Source organism: Lissotriton vulgaris, chromosome 5, assembly GCF_964263255.1.
Source record: "Lissotriton vulgaris chromosome 5, aLisVul1.2, whole genome shotgun sequence".
NCBI lineage: Eukaryota > Metazoa > Chordata > Amphibia > Caudata > Salamandridae > Lissotriton > Lissotriton vulgaris.
The window spans coordinates 1,473,185,989-1,473,201,672 of record NC_141693.1 but is presented as its reverse complement, the minus strand read 5'-3'; the positions used below and the strand labels follow the sequence as shown (position 1 = coordinate 1,473,201,672).

General features: G+C 42.8%; 1 protein-coding gene across 1 annotated transcript in view; it reads left to right on the top strand.

Annotated features, from left to right (window-relative positions):
* CDK18 (cyclin dependent kinase 18) overlaps positions 1 to 15,684 on the top strand; it is a 644,959-nt gene that overhangs the window by 412,690 nt on the left and 216,585 nt on the right. Inside the window, exons 6-7 of the mRNA XM_086923438.1 lie at positions 15 to 129; positions 1,080 to 1,174. Of these exons, the coding sequence (XP_086779564.1) occupies positions 15 to 129; positions 1,080 to 1,174 (210 nt within the window). The remainder of the gene's footprint in view (positions 1 to 14; positions 130 to 1,079; positions 1,175 to 15,684) is intronic.

Below are 15,684 nucleotides of genomic sequence, written 5' to 3'. Positions count from 1 at the left end.
CTGTTTGTTCTCAGGGCACCTATGCCACCGTCTACAAGGGCCGCAGTAAGCTGACTGAGAATCTTGTTGCCTTGAAGGAGATCCGTCTGGAGCACGAGGAAGGAGCACCGTGCACTGCTATCCGAGAAGGTAAGTGTGACAAGCGAAAGAGGCACCAGATCTTCAGAGTCGGCATTTCACCTCTGCCATACCCCCTTGTTAACCTCTTATCTGGCTTTTCAACCCTCTACATACTCTCCCTCAACAGTACTCCTCATGCTGATGATAGTAAGGAATGCCAGGGTGCCCAGCCACTGTGGATTGTAATACCACACAAGGTAGAGCCTTCGAGATCTACAGCACCAGTTCTTAATTTGTGCCAGTGCTTGCTCGTCCTCAGCACCGGCACTTAATTATTCACATCTGCACTTACTTACAACAGCCTACCACATGGTGGCACTGTATATCTATTTTTGCACGGAGCACTTCAGTTTACTAATTAAATACAAATGTAAAAAATAATTCTAGAGTGTCCATCTCATTCATACTTCTTAAAGTGGCCTAAAATTGTCCATACCGTTACATTTGTAAGAGAGAGATGTTGAGAAGCGAGTTTTTATACTGGCGGGTGGCAGTGATGCCAGTTCCAGTCAGTATGCAATGGCCTTCTAAACAATACCTTGGATGCTGGAACTTCTTTATTTACAAATGAAGCATAGCACAGTTCAGCCCAACCAAGCGTTTTTAAGGGGAACCGCTTTAGGCCACAGTGACCGTGCTGCTATAATCTCTTTACAGCCAGTGAGTGGCATTATTTTGCAGAGCACAAAGAACTTAGGACCTCATTAAGATTTGGGTAAAATGGCTGGTGAGGAATGGTGCACCCCATGATTGTTGGCCAGGAAACAGGTGTAGGTACCAGCTCAAATCATTAACTCCAGACCATTTATCTTCCCCTCAAATTACCAGCCGGGCCATCTCAGAATTAGGGTTTTGAGGGGTGGGGGGGGGGGGGGGCATTCTACTTCAGAACCTACCCCGAAGCTGTCACTCACCCATTGTTGGTGACCTCATCACTAAAACTCCACCTTTGTTTACAGTGTCACTGCTGAAGAACCTGAAGCACGCTAACATCGTCACTCTTCATGACCTCATCCACACAGAGCACTCGCTCACACTCGTCTTCGAATACCTGGTAAGTTCATCTCCCTCCTTTTTAGTAGTCCTGTTATGTGCATGTGACAGCAGAAGTGCTCCTGGCACCTTCCCTGTCAAGCAGTTTTTGAACCCCGGGCGAGACAGCACAGAATAACCAGGCCAGGAATAAGAGCAAAAGGCTGGTTTATTAACTATATCATAACATCAAACAAACCCACCTCACTAATACAATGGTTCAACCTATTCCCTCCCACTCTTAAACCTCCCCTCCAATGTGTACAAATGTACTATCAAAGATCCCTAGCATTCAACCTACTCCCCCTTTCATTCCATTCACTATCCTTTCGTACCCGACCACAGCATCATTGCTCTGGTCTCCTTCTGCTAAGGGCCCACCGGCAAGTCCCCAACCATTGAAGCTCAGTGTTTGAAACCTCTGCTTAATGCACTTTTCCAAAGTGACAGTAAAGATGATCCTCAACCTGCCAAATGAATATTGCAAGCCAGCAAATCCTCAAAAACGAAATACCTAAATAGCCATAAGGGGAGGGAGGGCAGGAACAGGACAAACCTACTTTACACTCGTCTTAGGATCACAGTGCCTAAAGCTGGCCACCACAACCAGAGGGGACCTAAATAAAGCTAATCTCAACCCCCTGGTTATGAAGAGTCCAATTAAACCTCCCTGGGCCTGGGCTGCACCAGCCACCAGAAAATCACTGGGAAGCATGTAGGATTATACGAGCAATCCGCCATCTGATCTGTATTGGACCCAAGGTTAGAATCAATGAATTCCCCTCTCCTATCTCTATCCCATTGTCTCCCTTCTACACCTAAAACCTCAGACATCTAAAGGCTCGAAAAACAACCATAACCTGCACAATTTCATCAGCAAAATTTCAAAATCACTTCAACATATTGCTGGTAAACCCTGAACCGATAACAACAAACTAAGTATGATAATGGGTTCTCTATGCCTACGTCTGTTCATCTGCTCCCACACCCAACCTTGGAGCATCATCCTACCCATTTCTGAGCCTTGGCGGAGTTTTCAGAGTTCCGCTTCGCGTAGTGCAAAAAAACCTCTGCCGCGCTACGCGGAGCTACGCAAGTGGCGGAGTTTCTTTAGATAAATGTCCTTTTGCTGTGATTTTCAGTGCCAGGTGCTTGTCCTCAATGTGCAATCATCGCAAACGGCACCATGCACAGCCCAAGTGGGCGCTGCTTCATTTCTGCCACTCGAGTAGATTTTTACTTGAGCAGAAGCTTTCTCTATGCGGACGGTTTCTCAACATGAGCGGTTGCTAGCATACGAGGCCACTCGCAATGAGAAATCTGATCGCCCGCGTTGAGAAATCTCGCCGGGAGGTTGATTTTCCATGCTTCTGCTCGCCAACTTGATGTTGACGATCACGAGAGAGGAAAAATCTCGCCAGGAGGTTGATTTTCCTTGCTTGCGCTTGCCAACTTGACAGTGATGAATGCGAGCGAGTGAAAACAATCTGCAACGCGGAGTGGAGTTTTTTGTAACTCTGCAAGCTCAGCATAACGCAGTTTGCAGAAAACTCTGAAAACTCCACAAGCAGAGCGGAGTTCACCACCCAGACTTACACATTTCTCCTGCCATAGACTCATTGCCCAAATTTATTTTCCCATATAAAGCAAAACCTGACAACTCGCTTGCTATTGTGGTGGCCAACCTACCCTTTTCAGTGTTAGACAGGATGTAACGTACAACGTCCTCTCTTCTCTCCTCAATGTTTTTGTCATCAACACCTTTTCTCACCGCACCACAGGCTAAAAATTCCACCCAAGCTTGTCTGTAAGCTGACCTGGTACTCTGGGCAAGTGAATTTTCTACAAGACCTATAATCCTCAATCTCCCAGCTGTCTGCTGGTACTTCTGGCTGCAGTGTGTCTGCTCTGGGCACCAATCCACGAAATCTCTGCCACTGTGAACGAGACAATGCATCTGTGATGTTACTATTTACCCCTGGCATGTTTGTGCTCTAAATACTCTATTGAATGTATTACGCAACTGAGCATACGGTACACAGACAAAATATTGAGTTTTAAATTTCGATATACAATTATATCGAAGTTTAAATATCGATGGGACAAAATATCGAAGGTAAGTAATATCGACAGTCTTAATATCGATATTAGTATGATATCAGTAATATCGAAGTTTTAAATATCGATGTCAATAATATCGAAATAAATAACTTCGATGTTACTAATATCAATTTTTAAATAAATTTAGTGTATATTATATTGTATTTATTATGTTTTATTATTTATTTTTAATGTAATTTAATTAAATATTGTCTTTTACTACTGTAGCGGGTTGTGGGTTTATAGGGGAATAGGGTGGGAAGTAATTTAATTATGTTAAATTAATTATTAATTATTAGGAATTATTAATTAATTAATTGAGAATTAATGTTTAATTAATTTTAATTAATTGATTAATTGATAAATATGTTCTGTAGCGGGTTATGGGTTTATAGGGGAATAGGGTGGGAAGTAATTTATTAATAATTAATTAATTAATATATGTTTGTACATATTTTAATTAATAATTAATTGGTAATTCATTTATATTATTAGTTAATTAATTAATATAATTTTGTACATATTTTTAATTATTAATTAATTGGTAAATAATTAATATTAATTAGTTAATTACATTAATTAGAGTAAATTTTTTTATATATAATGTTTTTGTTATTCTTCATTAATTAATTGGGAAAAATAATATTAATTATTAAATTAAATTAATTACAGCTAATGTGCTAATATATTTACTTTATTGTTATTGTTAATTAATAATTAATTGGTAATTAAATAATATTAATTAATTTTGGGTAAAGGAGTATTTTTAGGGTTCAGGGTCAGTTTTCAGTTTTTGGGTAAAGGGGTATTTTTAGGGTTCAGGGTCAGTTTTCAGTTCTTGGGTAAAGGGGTATGGGTATTTTTAGGGTTCAGGGTCAGTTTTCAGTTTTTGGGTAAAGGGGTATTTTTAGGGTTCAGGGTCAGTTTTCAGTTTTTGGGTAAAGGGGTATTTTTAGGGTTCAGGGTCAGTTTTCAGTTCTTGGGTAAAGGGGTATTTTTAGGGTTCAGGGTCAGTTTTCAGTTTTTGGGTAAAGGGGTATTTTTAGGGTTCAGGGTCAGTTTTCAGTTTTTGGGTAAAGGGGTATTTTTAGGGTTCAGGGTCAGTTTTGGGTTTTTGGGGTACAGGCGTACAGGGTAAAAATATTTTTTTTTTACATTAAATCAATTAAATGAAATAAAAAAAAAAGAAAATTACATTAAATATTAAGTGTTTTATTTATTTTAAATGTATATGTATTAGTTTTAATTTTGTTTTAATATTTTTATTTAATATTTGTAAAATTATATGTATTTTAAAATTATTTTTGCATTATTATTAATACATTTAAAAAAACGATATTTTTAATTTCGATATTTTTGTACTACGATATTATTTTTTCGATATTTTTGTACTTACCTTTATGAAGATATGACTCCGATATTTTTGATGTCGATATTTTTGTGCCGATATTTTTGTATTTCGATATTCTGTCTATCGATATTATGTCAGACATTCGAGCATACATCGTAAAAGTTTCCAGAGTTTCTTGTCTCCGCTCTTCTGACCATTCACCAATGCTACAACTGTTTTCTTGTCCACATTAAAAGTTACTGTCTTGTCTTTGCCCAACAAAGCCAGCATCACCAACAGGGACAACAATTCTAGAAAAGCAATGCTCCTTCCTTCTTCCCTTAATTTTGAAGGCCATCTTTCAGAGCACCTTCTTCATATTCAGAAAAGGCCAAAACCATCTGCGCCTGCTGCATCCGAAGAGATTTGAACTAAATTCCAAATCTAGTGACCACATTGTCACACCTTTGAAATTTCTCAGAAAAAAACAACCAAACTTCCAGATCTGCTCTCACAGCAGCAGAAATTCTGAATCTATGACGAGGCAGTGAAGCACCTGCTGTCAAAAAACCTAATATTCGTAAAAATGATTTGCCTGCTTTCACTACTTTGCATGCAAAGGTCAGATGGTCCAGCAAACGCTGTATTTGATGTAATGTGGACTATAGGGCAGCTGTTGCTTCTTCTAATAGTACAATAATTTATTGTATGTTAGCCTGTGGCAATCTTGCTTTCATTTGAACTGTATCCAGGTCGACACTTTGACAAACGGTAGAGGTTCTTGGACCTTCTGTTTTCTATGGGGCTATAGAAACCCTCAATTCATCTACAATTGCCTGGAAATGTTGTAAGGCTTTCCCAAATCCACCCATGTCCCTTGCACCAATAAACAGAATATCCCCCAAATATTGTGTCACAATTTCATGCTCTACGTCCCTGTAAAACACCCTTGAAAAAAAGATGCTGAAAGTCTAACACAGCTTACACAATATTACACTGGTGATTTGTAACAATTTACCAACATATATAGCTCCCATAAGCTGTATATCTAATATGGGAAAATCCATTGGATGAACTGTTTGGAGTCTAAAGGCTGAATTTATGTTGCATTTCGCCAATCTAGAACCGACTCCACACTTCCCGAACAAATCAATTGCCACATTTACTGATGCAAACATGCACAGATGTGTCTTGTCTAGCAACTAAGTCATTTCCCAATGCACCTTCAGGCCGTGAAAGGTGATGGATCGTTCTGAACTCGCCTGCTGATTTTTAATGGGCCACACTCAGAGGTGATATCATTAGATCTTGTAAAGGATAATGGTCAAAATGACCTGCCATTCTAAACTCTCCCACTTCTTTATTCAATTTCACTCCCATCTCCTATGGCATGTTTCTAGCAGATCATAGATTATCTGAAAATCGTCTTTGTCTGGGTCCTCGATATCCTAATCTGAAACCAACTTTAAAACCCCACTGAAGCTGGCTTGCACCATCTCTGTCCAGGTAAAAAGCCATCCAAAATACAAACAACTCCATCTTAATTGGAGTAAAAAGCTTGTTACCAGACTGGCATGGGCCTTTCCATCCACTAGCTTGTCTCATAGATTACCCTTCTGTGTACTCCCCAAAACATTGCTGAACTGCATACCTTCCTCCACATTGTGCACATTCATGCTTGTATTTGTGAGGGTTCCAAGCACAAAAAACCCCTGTTAAAATCTCAACAGGCTCCAGCATTGAACCCTTGTCCTCTTCTCCAAACTCCCGCCTCCCAAGGGTGGGACAGCATTGAAAGGGGAGAAATTGAACTGCCAGAATGCTTGCTGTGTGGATCGCCAGTGGTGCTCTTGTTGGATACATCCATTATAACACAGTTCATTATTCACCTTTCCCCATGGTTTCTCTAGCTTTAGTCCCAACCGGGCTCTAAACTCCTCATCATAATGAAACCAAGCCATACCCTCAAAATAAATTTGAGCTTCCCAAATAGTATCCATGTATTTAAAATTAGACACAGGGTGCTCTGGGTACTTTAACAATAGATACTCACACAGATCAGAAATGCTGACGTCCATGTGTCAATATTGGTATATAATCTGGGACGCCCAGCTAATTCCCAGGTTTATTCTTTAGACCCTTCTTTCGATTGCAACTCTCTATGTAGAAACTTGTATATGTCAATAATTTCCCCTTTCCAAATCTTCTCTTTTATTTTCACAGCCACGTATGCTCCCAGGGGCATAGATAATCCCATGTAAATTAGTTTTTTCAAACCATGGCTTTCTTCTTCATCCTTCTTTTGTTCGTCCGTAGCCTGTTCTTTGTCTACCTTTCCCTTGTGAGGGCCCCCTATTTACCATCATTTTCTTTTTTATTTCCATCCCCACTTTCATAGAAACAGGGCCAACCCCTTTATCCACCACTTGAGTGTGTGATTTTCCCACTCCCGTGCACAACATTGCTCACCTGTTTGTAACTGTTGGTGATCTGCACTCTTCATTTCTCGTATGCCTCTTTCAGTCAGTAAGCTTTTTCCTCCCAGATCTCCTTCAGCTCTCTGCCTATGTAGGTTTGCCATCCATAACACAGGATTTTTTTTTTGAAAAGCTAGACACCCCTTTTCCCCCAAAAAACTTTTGTGTGGCCTTTGGGTGGTTTTACCATGCTGGATCTCCCCTTCCTCAAGTTCTTCTTCCACAGCTGTATAATCCAAATCAATTTCTCCCTCATTGTCCCATAAAACTTCTTTCACCACTCACCCTGGGCATTCTCCATCCCCAACAAAGCCATCCAAAATTCTCCATTCTATTGGTGTTTCAACATCTTGACTTGCATCCTCTTCATACTTCATCGCCATCGGGATGGTTGTACTAAATCTCTTCCTGTCTTCTCCCGGCACCTACAGGTTTACTCACAACCTGGCCGGATTCTGATAATTTTACATGGTATCTGACACCAGGGTTGTCCCAAAGTTGTCCCTCAGGTCGCCTTAACCTGAGAGAGCTGTGATCCTGCTCCCTAATGTTACGTAATTTTTGCTTGCAACACTAACCATAGTCTCATCTGAAATCCACACCCACTGTCCTCCTGGTACCACAGGCTGTCTAGAGCCTTGATGTATCCAACTGGTAGGAGACAACAAATCTCTGTTGATTTGCAATATTTGCATGCTACCAGCAAAGGTCCTACCATCTTTAGTAAGTGCTGTCTCAATCATTTTGCCTTTTTTAGCTGCATCCAATAAGAAATCTCTCCCCAAAACAAATGGTAAATGTTGTTCTCTTTTCCTGTGGTATACCCAGGTTTTTGCTTGGCACCACTGATGCTACCTGCCCCCCAAAATTGGACTCAGTGGAACCCACCACCCCTTCCGCAGTACTACTAGAAATGTACAGCACCACCTGGTGCTGAATGTGGGCTGTTGCAGCCTCTCTCCTTCCCTGAATGTTGCTCATTGCCGACTTTCCACGCTGCTGAACCGTCTCGACACGTGGCGGGGCTGACTCAGCCCTCAATTGAGAAGACGGTTTATTCCCATCCCTTGCCGCACCTCATGAGCTCGCTGGCCTGCTCCCACTTGCCGACAATAACTGTGCTATAGCGCACGCAGCCACCCCACACTCAGACACTGCTTGCAAAATATGCAGTAAGTCTGCGATCTCGTCTGCAAGCTGGGACACTGCCTCACCCTCACTTGCTGCATCCAGTGCTGCTTTATACGTGCCACATTATCTCCCAAGTCCTAATCAAATCATCCCTCCTGGACGCACACAGAGTACAAGATGCCTCCCTGACGGCAGCGCTCTCCTCCGACATTCTTTCCCCCTCTATTCCCACAATTAATGACAAAAGGGCTTTATCTACAGCCTTAGACTCAAAAGAAACAACAATGAAAACCTGTCCTGATAGGACAAACCTACCCTACACTCCTCTCAGCCTTAAAGAACCTAACCAAAGCTAAGCCCAGCCCCCTGCCTATCAATAGCCTAATCAAACCCTCCTTGGTCCTAGGATGCATCGCCCACCCGAAAAATTCCGGGGTGGACTCCCTTCAGGAAGCCACCCCCTGGGTCCCCATAGTGTTGAAAATTCCATTTTATACCCAGTCACACCCCCGTGGCAGTGTCTGCTGAAACTGGACATGCATTTTATTGACAAACCTATAGGTCTACAAAAAATATATGAAAACACCAAGTACCCCCCAACAGGACCTCTCTAACCTTCCTTTTATTATAAATTAGTATGAATTTGGCCTTGATTATGAGTAGTTTCTGTTAGTATTTCTGCACCTGGGATTATGAATAAAGGCGAAGTTTATTAATTCCAGAATGCAAAATTACTCCACCATACCAAGTTATACTCTGAGGAATGAGATGTTTCAGCACAGATTTGCATATGACCTTTTGAGATTTCTGACAGTTTTCAGCCTATATTGTATTGAAATCATGATTTGGTTGGTTATTGAGTGAATATGGATTTCCTCATCACTCGGTATTTGTAACGATGGCCTTATTAGGGTAACGGCACCAATTATTAGGTGCCATTGAAACTACTAGTTTGTGGTGTGTACTGTATATATGCTCAAATCAAATGTGTGCTAATGCCAGCACAGTATCGGAGTAGTGCTTGCTCTAGACACATTTTACCTCCCAATCTTGAAAATAGGATTATAGAAGTGGCAATGAGTGACAAGAGCGTCTGTACATATTTGCTGTGTAGCATTGTGTTGTGTTTGTGATATGCTGTTTTTTTTCTTACCACTGTTGTTTTGTGCTGCATTATTGCAATGTAATTTTGTTTTGTTTTACAGCAGATTCTGTTTTGCCTTCTGTTTTGACTGTTTCATTAAAATGTGCCATGTTATATTTTAATTGTAGTGTTATGTTGCTTTGGGTATGTTATTGTGTTATGTTTAGTGGTTTAATGTATTAATGTCAACAAACTGTACTATATTTCCAGTGACAAACAGCACATGCCTTGAAAGTTCCTGTGCCATAGCACATAATGACCACTTTCTAAGGAGGTAAAAGAGCCCTGCTCCAGCTCTTCCACTACTTATGACACCAGCCAGACCAAACTGTGGCCGCTGCCAGAGCTCACTTTATGCAACATGGCCCATAGACAGACACAATTGCTCCGCTTATGATACCCAATAGCTGACCCAAGTGTGCCACTGCCCAAGATCCTTGAGGACAGACTGACACCTCGGCAGCAGTGAAAACATTTGGGCATTTGGAATCCAGCTTTTGAACAAGTTGATGAAGTCAAGTCAGTTTTCCCCATCTGCCACAGGAGGCCGCTGTTGCTTTTGAGATGGATTGCCCCGAATACACACAAATTCAGAGATAAATCCTAATCCCTGTGTTAACACTTATTTGCTCAGGCGGAATTGTAAATTGTGTGATAATTATCAGATCCTCACACTTTTCCTCTGACAGATTCCAGGACGTCAAATGTGGTGAAAATAATCAGGGAAAAAGCCTGTAAAAAGGGAAAACATGTAGAATTTGATGTGTTAAATACTGATTCAACATGTTAAATGTTCAAGTTGAAAACTGGGAGGAGATATTTGAAGACTTCAACCCGGGGTAATAGTAATTACCACGTGTGGTAAATACCTCACCCTATTTTGCACAACTTATTATAAAGGGCACAGATTGTACTATAAAAACTAGTTGAGTTCCAGCGTTCACTCCTGAGTTTCAGCATTAAACAGAAAAAACCAATAGCAGGTGGGGATAATGCTGAATGAGCTTATCTGTAGTCTGTAGTACTGAAATGCAACCCCATAGGCCTCTAGTACAAAAACACTAACTTGGTTTTATATAACGCTGGCTGCTTGCAGCATTGTTGTACTGCGAATGCCAGCGCCTACAGCCATCCAGCTAAGTGGTACTAGTGCTATTGATCTCAAAGGGATCCAACACTTAGTGATCCTCCCTGAGGATCTATACAGATTTTGGCAGCAGTAACATTCATCTGCTGGGCTATCAGAGGCAGTGCTGTTCTGTGTTACTTGTTCCAGATTCTGAAAGGGTTGTATGATAGAGGCAAGCATGGCTGTACCACGCATGTAAATTGATACTTGTATAGTGCACTACTCACCTGCAAGGGTCTCAAGGCGCTTGTACGAATACCGCTGTGGAACCCATCCTGGCTTTCCCTGTGAGGCGTCCACTCCTGGGCACCCCCAAGGTGGAGACCAGGCATCCTTAGCGTTGTGGGGGCCGTTGTGGAGATTAAGCAAGCTATTGCCCAGAGTTGCAGAGTGGGACTCCATGATTGGAATAGGCACCGAGACGAGAATTATCTGGTTCGTGGAATTTTTGAGCCCAAGACCCGCCGAAGCGGGGAATTGAACCTTGGTCCCGGGCTAGACCTCTGCATCAGGGTCTGCCGCTCTAATCATTGAGCCACACTTCTGCCTCTACCACAGAGCCCAAACCACGAATGCATATTAACCACGCATTCCTTTACCACGCAATTTAGGGGTAAAGGCAGTGCATGAATGGTAAGGGGGAATGCGTGCTAAGGTCGCCACTACTCTGACCCTCCTCCCCTGCCCTAAATTACAAACCCTCTACATGCCCCACCACCACTGCGCTGTCCCTAAAACTGCCCCAACTCCGTCCACCGCCCTAAAACCTACTCCAACCCCACAGCCCTAAAAACTACCTAACTACCCATTCTTTCCCTCCCCCTGCCCTGAGGCCTAAAACCCTGCTTGCCCCATAGCATCACTACCCCGACTTTCCCCACCCCGTGCTGTCCCTAAAACTACCCCAAGCTCTTCCACTGCCCTAAAACGACCCCAATCCCCACTCTAAAAACTACCCTGACTACCCATTCCCCTCCTCTTGGCCTAAGGCCTAAATCCCTGCCCCTTAACATTCACTACCCCAACATCCCCGTGCTGTCCCAAAAACTGCCCCGACCCCTTCCACTGCCCTGAGACCTAACCCGACCCCACCCCCCAGCCCAGCCTTACTTACCTCACCGCATCCTCTGTCTCTCTTCCTGGCGTCACCCTACTTCTGCCTTCCGCTAGACCGCGCCCTGCCTTAACCATGCATATGCATAGTTAAGGCAAGCGTAGCTGTGCTTGCAATGTTGAAACACGCATGGCATGTGTTCCGACTGTTTCCCTCTGAGAAGGTCAGGAGATGCTGAAGAAGTACGGAAAGACTTGGGCAAGTCAAACTTTATATGGTGTTTCTAAATGCAGATTGCAACGAAACTATCCAGGTTGGGCCAGTGCAGTTGGGTTATATTCCTCTTGAAACTGATGCCCTAGTGTTCTTCTGTGTTCTCATTAGGGCTGAGCAACAATCCCTGCCCTTTTAGTTTCCATGAGCCTTGAAATATGGACTTCTGAGAAGGTATTAGCCAGCTGATGGGTGTGGACCCCCTGGCTTCTGAAACCATTCCTATTGTGAGTGGAGACCTAGGAGGTGATGTAGATGTTGGCAAATGATGGGCATCTGCCGAGAAATGCAGGATGCACTTTCGGCTATCCACGCATTTCTCGCACCATATAGAGGTGGTGGGAACCTCAGTGTTTCCTTCAGTGGAGCCTTGGGCAGCTTCCCTGTAAAAAGTAATTGATCATGTGTTCTGACTATCACTAGATTTCTCTGCCCAGGACTACTGCAAAAGGCACAGCAGTCCCATGCAGAGAATATGATCAATGACCCTCATGCATAGGGAGAATTTCCCTTTGCATCTGGACCATTGATATTTTGTGTTCTGAAACAAACTCACATTTTAGCAGTTTGTTACTGAACTATAAAAGATGAATGCCAATCAGGTGGAAAATACATGGTGCTTGCTCGGCATTCAGCTCTGCTTTAAGTGCATCAACAATTTCACTTAGTGATCCTTAAAGGCCAATTATGAGGCAATAAATGCAATTCTGTGAGAAAAGTGGTTTATTGTATGGTGTGATTGTGAGACCTCACTGTTTAATAAACTCATAAACCAGTATTGTGTCCAGTCATGTTCCTTTGAAAAACCTTTATCTCAACTCTGGGTAATTGTGGCTCTAAGACAGTTAGGCTTTATCAAAGGAACAAGTGCTTTTAAAATTCTCAAATCGGAGTGTCCTGAACTTCTACGCCCGCTCTTAATACCTTACATCCCTCAACGCAATCTGCGCTCCTTAGGTCAACATCTTGTGGTTGTTCCTCGAATGAAACTCTGTCCTGCCGGGGGCCGCTCCTTCAGAGTTCTGGGGGCAAAACTTTGGAACTCCCTGCCACCGAACATTCGCTCTCTGAATAACTTGTCCGCCTTCCAGGGGGCAATTAAAACTCATCTGTTCCCACTGTCTTAGGCTATCTGTTATTTCTTCCCCAGTCCACTCAGCTGGTATTTTATGGTTTTCAGCGCCGGGACGCCCCGTTGCTGGGGCAGCTGTTCGCGCTTAATCAAATTCATAACATAACATAACATAAAGCTTTACGAAGAACTGTTGAATAAGAGGAAAACGCAACACAATAAAAAATCAACATCAATTTATAAAAATAGGTTGTATTTTTATCTCTAAATACACACCTCAATGACAAAAATCTACTAGAGTGTTCAAGAGATATGATTTTTTAAAACAACCAACAAATCACAGCGTTTTACTGAGTGCACTAGATTATTGTATTGGACTGTGTTTGTAGTAAACTTTTTTTTTGAATGTATACGTTTGTAAACAGCTACTTTAGCACTCTTGGGTCGCACAACTCTGGTAGGGAGCCATTCACTGGGACCAACAAGAACAGTTACCCTGCAGTCAAAGCAGTCTCCAGTCCAGTTCCAAACTCTATGTGCGAACCGCCAAACACTTTAATAGAATGGTCCTGATGCAAGGCAACTTTGGCCCCAGGGGTTGATGTCCCTCGAAGTCTGGGTAAAGACTAGCCAAAATACTGTTGTACTGGTGTACTGGGTTCTGGTTATAGGAAAACTAACGGGTCCCTTTAACTGGTGGTAGCTTCCTTGCTGGACGACCAAACTGCCCTCTGACTACTCTCACAGGTCCAGCAGACTTGGGCACAACTTTTGAGGGTAGGGACTCAGTCTCCCAGTCTGCCCTTCAGCAGTCAGTGGTGATCAAGCATTCTTAGCTACCAACTCTCCAAGGCAGGCTTCATCAGCTTTTGTGGCCCTGTAGATGTAAACAGGAAATTAAACACTGATTCTTGGGGCTTGGGGATGACTTCTGCTTGAGCAGGGCATCACCGGCACTGTCCTCTCTTTGCTTGCCCAAGGAGCAGCAAGTGCAGTACAGTCGGCATGCGGAGACTACTAGCCAATGGGCTACCAGGTCCCTCCTGTCAAGTGACTACTTCTTATAAAGTGTGGAATCTAGCTAGCCGAGAGTAAACCATTCGGCTCACTCTCAACATGGCAGAACCCTTCTCGTGGCATATGGCGCTACATAGCCTATCCCAAAGGTGTAGCTACCTGAGGGCCATAGACCTACAGAAAAAATGGTTTTGTAGCAGCTTCTCCCGTTCTGCCCTCTCTGTCTCTAATGCCAGCCTGTCTGCAAAAACAAAAGAGCAGTCCTTCTCTTGTGTGCCCAATATTTCCCCTTCAAAGGCAGCATTTCCTTTAAAGCTGGCCTTTTGGGCACACACCTAGTTTTCCCTTCCTGTCAGGGAGAGGACACACATCTTCTAACTTCAGGCTCTTTGTGTTCCTTCCGGAGAGTCGTTCACACCTTCCCCAAAGAGGGCAGAAGGCTGTCTCGTGGCCAGCAACCGTAAACAGACACAGAAAAACTTTGGGCAACAAAGGGTTAACTTTCTAAATTGCCATTCGTGCTCAAGTTACATTAAATTAAACTTGGCCATCAAGTCAGGTTTAATGAAACAATTTTTTGATACCTTTAAGTATCATATACAGTAGTCCTATTTAGAAGTTAGCGCTGCTACTTTGTCAGTGTGTAACCCTGTACTCACTCTTGGGGCAACTAGCCTTTCCGTAGTAAAAATGGCAGTGTGGGTTTTTTATTGCCAGGACCTGTAAAAACACGTCCTACTTTTAATACACAATAACCAGCCTTAGGGCTCTTTAGACCTCCCTTAGGGGTGCCCTATATATGTTAAAATGGAAGGTTTGAGCTTTGTCATTACTTTAAATGGCAGAGTCTATTTAGCAGTGTACAAGTGCTCTACCAGTCTGCAGTGGCAGGATAGGAGACATGCTTTGGATTATTGTCGCACTCATGGTGCCACCAGAAGTGCTGCTGTCCTTGAGCGGACACTTTACTTACAGTCTCTTGGTACCCGTGGGACTTATAAGTAATTTAACTCAAGCCAATTGTGGGTGAACCAATCAGACATACATTTTGTAAGGATCAGAGCAATGGCTCTGGGGCCTGTTTTGCAGGTCTCAGTACACTTCAGAGTTGAAAAGCCAGCAGCATCAGTCCAAAAACTTGTGGGGGGATCATGCAAAAAGAGGCCTTTCCTTACAGTGCCCAAAGATGGTGTTTAGTACCAAGAACTCGGTAGCAATGGTTAAGAGTACAACTCTGTACTAAACAGAAGGAGCAACAATCATCGACTCATCAATACATGATGATGTAGGAAATGCAAGGTGCTGCTGTGGAAGCGATGGTGCAGTGCGCGTTATAGGTCTAATGATCAGATAAAAAAGAGTTAATTTCAAGAGTACTCAATAAACCATCTTGGGGATGAATTTACTGTCGCATAATAGTGCATAAAGTAACCCTAAGTGAATTCTGATGGAACCTTTTTTACTGTGCCCTGTATAAACCACGTTCTTAGGCATACAGAGTTGCCCCTCGTTGTCTCAACCTTAAGTGCATTCACAGCATCGGCGGATGCTCTGAGGCGAAGAGATCCATGCCAGTCAGGGAGCGATGTCTAGATGCACTGGGGAGTCCTGGGAGTATCCACTGACCCAGGGGATGACCACCAGGGTCTAAATGGCCCATTAGTCTTGCTTTGAACAGTTGTTCTGCTGCTTAATCCATGACGGATTTCCTATCAACTTTTGAGCCTATGATTTTTCAAGAAAGTAACCCTTCTGTTAGGTTGATGTTGATGATATAAGCCTGGAAATGTTCCTTACTTATATAT